General features: G+C 34.8%; 1 protein-coding gene across 1 annotated transcript in view; it reads left to right on the forward strand.

The window, feature by feature from the left end:
• LOC105817121 (chromosome unknown open reading frame, human C7orf60) overlaps positions 1 to 7,993 on the forward strand; it is an 87,817-nt gene that overhangs the window by 25,901 nt on the left and 53,923 nt on the right. Inside the window, exon 3 of the mRNA XM_012652742.1 lies at positions 7,597 to 7,767. Coding sequence (XP_012508196.1) covers positions 7,597 to 7,767 — 171 coding nt within the window. The remainder of the gene's footprint in view (positions 1 to 7,596; positions 7,768 to 7,993) is intronic.

Raw genomic sequence — 7,993 nt, forward strand, 5'->3', positions numbered from 1 at the left:
CTTTTGTCTTTAGAACATATCCCACCAAGGGTCAGAATATTGTGTTTAAAAGTTGCCTGAAACAGTTATTTTCTGTATGGTCGTGTTACTAATTTACTGTACAGTTGATTTCACTTTATTTTCAGTTTTATGGAATTTTTTCTCATTTTAATTTTGAGGAATATAAAACATTTACATGGTTCAAAAGTCAAAACTTTATTTAAAAAAGTATATTCGAAAGGGGCTCCCTTTCATTTTCTTCATCCACCCCACCTCCTGTGGGTAATCATTTTCATTGGATTCTTGTTTATCATACTAGTGTTTCTTTTTGCAAAAATACGCAAATTCATACACACCCCTACATGCACACATGTACATATACTCCTTCTTATCTGTATAGGTGGTATCATGTTATATACTCTGCTTTTTACCTTTCTTTTTTACTTAATATATCATGGAGATCACTCCATTTGTTGTTGTATTGGTCAGAAATCTCCAGAGAAACAGAAGAAATAGGATAGGTATATGTGTGTATGTGTCTGTGTGTATAGTAAGGGATTTATTAAAAAGAATTGGTGCATACAATTATGAAGTCTGACAAGTCCCAAGAGCTGCAGGCTGAGTGGAGAAGGTGGAAACCCAGGAGAACCAATGGTATAGTTCTAAAGGCCAGCAGGCTGTAGATTGAGGAATAGCTGATGTTTCAGTTTAAGTCTGAAGGCAGGTGATGTCCCAGTTCAAAGGCAGTCAGTCAGGCAGGAAGAATTCTCTTTAAATATTCAGGAGAGAGTCAACCTTTTTGTTCTATTCAGGCCTTTAACTGATTGGATGAGGCCCACTCACATTAGGGAGGGCAGTCTGCTTTACTCAGTCTACCAATTTAAATGTTAATCTCATGCAAAAACACCCTCAAAAAAACACTCAAGATAATGTTTGATCAATTATCTAGAAACCCAGTGGCTTAGTCCAGTTAATAAAATTAACCATCACAGGTATGTACTAATAGGTATCTTCCTCATTTTCATGAGTTGTTTACAAGCTCTTGTTGTTACAAATAGTGCCGTAATGAATAACCTTGTGCATGTTCGTTTTGTATTTCTGGCATTGTATCTTCGTAGATTCCTTGGTGTGGAATTGCAGGGTAAAAGAATAAATGCCTATATGATTTGTTAGATATTGTCAAATTGCCTTCCATGGAGGTGGTATCATTTTATAACTCCACCAGCAAAAAAAAAAAAAAAAAAGTTATACCTGTTTCTGTATAACTTCACCAACAGAATATGTGGCCCAGCTGTTGAATTTTTGCCAGTCTGATGGGAACTGGTATCTCTGTGTGGGTTTATCTTACATTTCTCTTGCGAACGAATTTGAACACCTTTTTATATATTTAGGAATCATTTGCCTTTGTTTTCTTCTGTGAATTATGTGATCATGTTTTTTGATACTTTTTTCTTTATTGATTTTTGGTCCCTTTTTTCTTGATTTTTTTTCAGAGCTCTTATATAATTTAAAGATATGTGCTCTTTGTCTTTGATTTTGTTTATGTCTTTTGCCATGCAAACTTTTGTTTCCCCATGCAGAAAGTTTTTGTTTTTACACAGCCAGAGATATCAGTCTTTTATTGCTTTTAAATAATTGACTTAGAAAAGCTTGCCTGAGTCTCAGACTATAAGAATTCCTATTGTTATTCACTCATATTTTCTCCTAGTACTTGTATGATTTCATTTATTACGTTTAGATCTCTGACCTATTTGGAATTAAGATCTGCGTTTGTTGTGAAGTATTGGTATACCTTTTCCCCCCAAATAGCTATCCACTTCCCAACATCATTTATGGAAAAACTCACCTTTTCTCTAGGGATTTGACTTGTCACTTACGTGATATACCAGGTTTCCCCACATAGTTCTGTTTAGGCTTTCTGTTATATTCCATTGCGTGTATAATTTATCCATGCCTAATACCACTATGTTGATCATAAAGACTTAAAATCATAATGCTGTTCTACAGCATCTGCCCCCCTCACTCCTTCCCACACCATTCTTCTTTCTCAGGGTTTTCATGGTTTTTCTTGCTTTTTTTTCCCCCACATGTATTTTAGAATCAACTGGTCCAACTAAATTTTAAAAATTGCTTTTATTGGGGTTACATTAATTTTTTACAAGCTGTAAAGAATTAACATCTTTATAATGTTAAATCATCCTATCCATCAAAAGTATGTTTTACCATTTATTCTAGTCTACTTTTGAGTCAGTAGTGTTTTAAGGTTTTTCTGTATAGTGGTTATGCCCATTTCTTGTGTTTATTTCTAGGTGTTTTATCATTTTTATTGCTGTTGTAAATGTGATTTTCCATTCCATTATGCAGTTAGATGCTGCATAATGACATGTCGGTCAATGATAGAAATAATGTAGACTATAGGATGGTGGTCCCATAAGATTATAGTACCGTATTTTTACTGTACCTTTTCTATGTTTAAATATAGAAAGACTTACCATTATGTTACAGTCGTCTATGGTATTCAGTATGGTAACATGCTGTAAAGGTTTGTAGCTTAGGAGCAATAGGCTATAGCCTACGTGTGTATAAGTAGGCTATACCATTTAGATTTGTGTAAGTACACTCTATTATGTTCCCACAATAATGAAATTGCTTAATGACACATTTCTCAGAATGTAGCCCCATTGTTAAGCAATGCATGACTATATAGTCTAACAGACTATTGTTTGTGTGTATATATGTATAGATAGGCAGATGTTTTTGATTTTGTTTGTATGTCCTACTATTTTACAGAATTTTCTTACTGTTTATATTAGTTTATGATTGATTCTTTTGGGTTATTTAGGTATCCATTTATATCACCTGTGAATACAGAAAGTATTATTTCTTCATCTCCCATCTATTTGACTAAATCTTTTTCTCTTTTCTGTTACGTAGCTGTGCTTTATTCATTTCACAATAACATATGTGATATGTCCCCGTTCAGTAAGTTGCCGGCTGGCTGATATATGAGGGCTGTCCAGAAATTCTCCAGCCATGTAATATGTGCTCATTATATTGACAATGGCTGGATACTTTCTGGACAACCCTTGTGTGTGTGTGTGTGTGTGTGTGTGTGTGTGTGTGTGTGTGTGTGTGTATGTATAATGTTAAGGAAATATTCACCAATTTGTATTTTATTGAGTTTTATTAGGAATGGATGTTGAATATTGTTAAATGACCTTTCATCATCTATGGAGAGGAATAAATGAGTTTTTTCCTTAGATTTATTAATATAGTGAATTATATTAACGGATTTTCTTATACTGAACAATCCTTGCATTCCTGAAATACACACCACTTGGTTATGCTTGATTCTGTTAGCTAAAGTTTTATTTCATATTTTTACATTGCTATTTAGAAGTGATATTGGTCTGTATTTCTTTGTGTAGTCTTTATCAGATTTAAGTATCGTTGTTATTTTGCTCCCTGAACATGAATTTGGAAAATTATCCTTTGTTTCTATGATTTCAAACAGTTTAAGTAGTTTGGGGATTTTCTCATTTGTATCCATGGATTTTAATTTATAGAGGTGGCTATGTGACAACACAAAGAGGTCAATGCCATTGAAAGAATTATTTATTACTTGTATTCCTGAGATAAGGGGGCACACCACACCTCGTAGGTCTACAGAGGAAGCACCAAATTTGGTCAGGAGGCAGAAGCAGGAGCTAAAGGAGAGCCTATACCAGAGCCTTTATTGGAGTTTTCACAGGAAAGGAAAGGCAAGGTAGAGTAAGCAGTTTATATTGACTAGGTTGAATAATTTTGGCGGGCTTTGCAGCATGGGAACTATCCCTTGTTGTCTGATACATGGTCCTGGGTTGATTTAGAGTGGGGAAATTATTGGCTTGATGTGCAAAAAAATCACTTTACAATTGGCTTACATACAAGAAATGTGCTCCCAAGTAAGTTTACCACCTTTAGAAATCAGCTGGCCCTGGGAGAGGTAGTCACTATCTGGATCTGTAATCATGTCCTCCCACTTCCCTCCCAAGGTATCAAAACATCCTAAGATGCAGAAAATAAAAAACATGATTAATACAGGAGTTATCTGGTTTTTGAAGGTGTGGTGGAATTACTCATTGTACTGGTGCTTTTTGGTGAGATACCTTTGATAACTTTCTCTATTTTTGTCTGTAGATTTTGGTTTTGTTTAAACTTTTTATTCCTACTAGAGTCAAATTTAATACATTTTCATATATTACTATAATTCTATGTTTAGTATATTTTCCTAGAAAAAAGCTATGAAAATTAAATAACTTGTTTTTGTATTTGTTGGTCCACTTTTTTTCCTAACTCATTAACACACTTTCTCCTTTCTTTTGTTTTATTTCTTTTTCTAATCCTTTGAGTTGGATGTTTATTTAATTTTATTCTTTTTGTTTATATTTATATAAATACTAAAGGGTCTGAATTTTCCAATTACTATTTTAGCTGCATTCCTTATATTCTGACTTGTAGTGCTTTTATTTTTTTTAAAGAAATTCTGTGATTTTATTAGTATTTCCCCTGTGACCCAAGAGTTTTCTTTTTTTTAAAATTTATAGGTGAAATGGAGTTTTTGTTTTAGTTAATTCTAGTTTTATTGCATTGTGATTGTATAATTTTATGTATTTTCCTTTATGGCTCTTTTCTTCATGACTTAATACATGTGTTACTGAGCAATCAATAGTCTCCCTGCCCAGTGTGTATAGGAGCCAATATCATGCATGGCCTTTGAGAAAAGAAAAGCTTTATTGCAAGTTGACTGGCCAGAAGATGGGAGGAAATGCTCAAATCTGTCTTCCCAAGTTGGGAGCTGGGTCAGGTTTTATAAGTATAGGTAATGAGGTGTGATCTGATTGGATCTTACAGTTAGGTGATGCCAGGAGGCGTGTTCTGACTGGATCATGCCAAGAGGTAATGCCATGGCTCAATCTGTTCGGATCCTGGATCCCACCATGTAGTGTCCTCTTTTTAATTCAGTCCTTGTTCCTGGGTCCAGGAACTTAGGTACTAACTGTGGTTGCATGCTTGGTTCCTCTGGGCATGCTCTGGTTACATGACCTTCAACCTGGGGGTCCATGGCGACTAAAGAACAGCTCGCCACTTTAGTCTGGTGCAGTTACATGTGTATGTGATAATTTTTGTGAATATTTCATTTGCACTTGAAAAGCAGCTGTACTATTATGCAAAGTTCATCTTTGAGGTAAACCTTATGTTCTTTAGGGCATCTGTAACCTTACTTTTCACTCATTTAATTGAGAGTGAGGTGTTAGTTGTGTCTGTTTCTCCATACATCTCATGGAATTTCTACTTTGAAGATGGCTACTCTGATAAATAGTATGTAAATATTCATAACTGTTATATCTTCATTGAGAATCGTGGCCTTTAGCATTTTAAGGTATCCCTTTTTATTGATTTAATTCTTTTTATTTACTCCCAGACTCTTCACCAACATTTTCCAATCATCTCATGGATGAAGTTCACCTTCCAGTAGATTCTTTTAAAATAGCTTGCAATTAGGATTCCCTGAGTTCTTGCATATTAAAAACTGGCTTTCTATAGTTTTGTTATAAAGTACACAGCTTTATTAGATTTAAAATCCTTGACTCACACCTTCTTTCCTTCAGTTTCTGAAAAAAATGTTACTCTACTTAGTCTTATATTGTGTCCTGCTCCCTTCTCTCCTCCCCCACCCTTTTCCCTTTGCTCTCTGCTAAACTGAGAATCAGTTACAAAAATCGCAAGACCCTTATTCCTAAATACTTCAATGTGTATCACCTAAGAACATTCTTCTACATAACCACAAAACAACTATCACACTAAAGAAATTAAACATCAACATAATGCTATTAATATGCAGTTCATAATCAAATTTCCCCAATTTTTACAATAGTGTCTTTTATAAGCTGGATTTTGTTTTCAGTCCAGCATTGCATCAGGGATAACTCATTGCACTTAGTTGTTAAGCCTTTTTGGTTTCCTTTAATCTATAAAGGAAACAATACACCTTTTTCTTAGTTTCTTTTCGTATTTTATGACATGGCCACTTTTTTAAAGTCAAAGTTTTCTAACTGTCTTTCAATTTGGATCAGTATTTTTTTTTTTTGTGATTAGATTCATGTTAAGCATATCATTAGTAAGGGTATTACATAGGTGATGTGTCCTTCTCAGTGTAATATATCAGGAGATACTTAAGTATATGGGCTTAAAATAATACATCTTGAAAAATCTGCATTTTAATTGTATAAGAATTAGGACAGGTAGGAATGATGTCCTGATGAATAGGAACAATTTCCAAGTGTTAAGAAAAAAAAACCCACTGTAATGTTCAGACTTTTCTTCTCTTTGAACCTATATCTTTATGGTGTGATACCATTTTTACCTCAACTAGATTTGTATGCCCTTCTCTCAGAACAAATAAAAAGAAAACTATCTCTTAATACATTTACAACCTTTGTCATTAAACTGAGAGGGACTACAAAAACAACTGTTGGGTTTTCTGTCTACTGCCAGCAAAGCTGGCTCAAAGTTAACTATGACTACTATTCTTGATGCTGTCACTCAGTAGTGGAGTTATCCAAGCTTTGCTGGAGGAACTTATGTTTTATTATAGTTAAGAATGAAGTTCATTAAAATACATACAAACATGTCCATACTCCTGTTAGGTTTGAGTTAGTGTCGTGTTCCCTGGTTCTTGGTTCCCAGTACCGAAGAATGGTTACTGGTACCAAGTTGACAGAATGAATAAGCAAGCCAAACAGCAAGATGTATTAAAGCATAGTACATTCCAGAGTGGGAATGGGTCTATCTCCGCAAATAGGGAAGACCCTGGGTTTTTTTTTTTTATTTCAGCATATTATGGGGGTACAGATGTTTAGGTTACGTACGTTGCCCTTGCCCCCCCCAAGTCCGAGTTTCAAATATGTCCATTCTTCTGGTGGTGACCCTGGGTTTTTAACACGTTTCTACTTTTATGTCTACATCTTATGATATGCTAAATGGTGGGCACAATATTCATTTTGATTCAGGCAAGAGGGGTGGAGGTTTCCTGGACCCGGGGAACCCTCCCTTAACTTGTCCTTATAGGGTAACTTCCAGGAGCTGCCATGACATTTATAAACTGTCATGGCGTTGGTGGGTGTGATTTTTACTATGTTAATGAGGGTAGTTTATCTAAGGTCGCTGCCAGCTCATCTGTGAGCATTCCCCAAAACGTCTGTTTCTGCAGTTGGGCCATTTCTTGGGTTTGTGGTTTTCTTAGCCTCCTCTAATTGGCCAGCAACAGTATCTCTACCAAATTCTTGGGCCTTGCCTCCACACCTGTTTCCCCTTCCTCCTGGTCCCTAACTAACAACTCCTGAAAAACATGTTTTTTATGTGCTAAACATAAACTTAGGATCATTCTTCATTGTATAGTAATTTTTAAAAATTTGAAAGTGCTACAGAGTGTTCAAACTTACCTCTATTTGACATTTTCAAAATAAGAATTTTAATTTGAAAGTTCCTCATGTTGATAATAAAAGCTAATGTTTTTCCATTTTATTTTATATTCATACACAGTATTTTAAAATATAACTTTATTTTGACTTGTAGTGTTTGCAGAGAATATTTCCAAAATGGTGGGAAGAGAAAAGCACTTGAGAAAGATGAAAAAAGAGCTGTACTCGCCACTAAGACCACTCCTGCCTTAAATATACATGAGTCTTCTAAACTTGAAGGTCATTTAACCAACCTCAGCTTTACAAACCCTGAATTTATAACTGAGTAAGTATATTTGTTCTACTCTGATTATTAACATTATCCTGGCTAGCTATGTTAATATTAAGTAGTGTAATGGTTTATACCAAGTAATAGGCAGTTTACTTGCTCCTCCAGTAATATGATAGGCTAAGAAATGCAGATTTATAGTATTATTAGGGAGAAAACCAACAAAATTTTAAGAGCTATCTGGAAAATTAGTGGTTCTGTAGCATGTGTTGCTCTCACTAAA

This window comes from Propithecus coquereli, unplaced genomic scaffold (assembly GCF_000956105.1).
Source record: "Propithecus coquereli isolate 6110/MARCELLA unplaced genomic scaffold, Pcoq_1.0 Scaffold4, whole genome shotgun sequence".
In the NCBI taxonomy this organism is placed as follows: domain Eukaryota; kingdom Metazoa; phylum Chordata; class Mammalia; order Primates; family Indriidae; genus Propithecus; species Propithecus coquereli.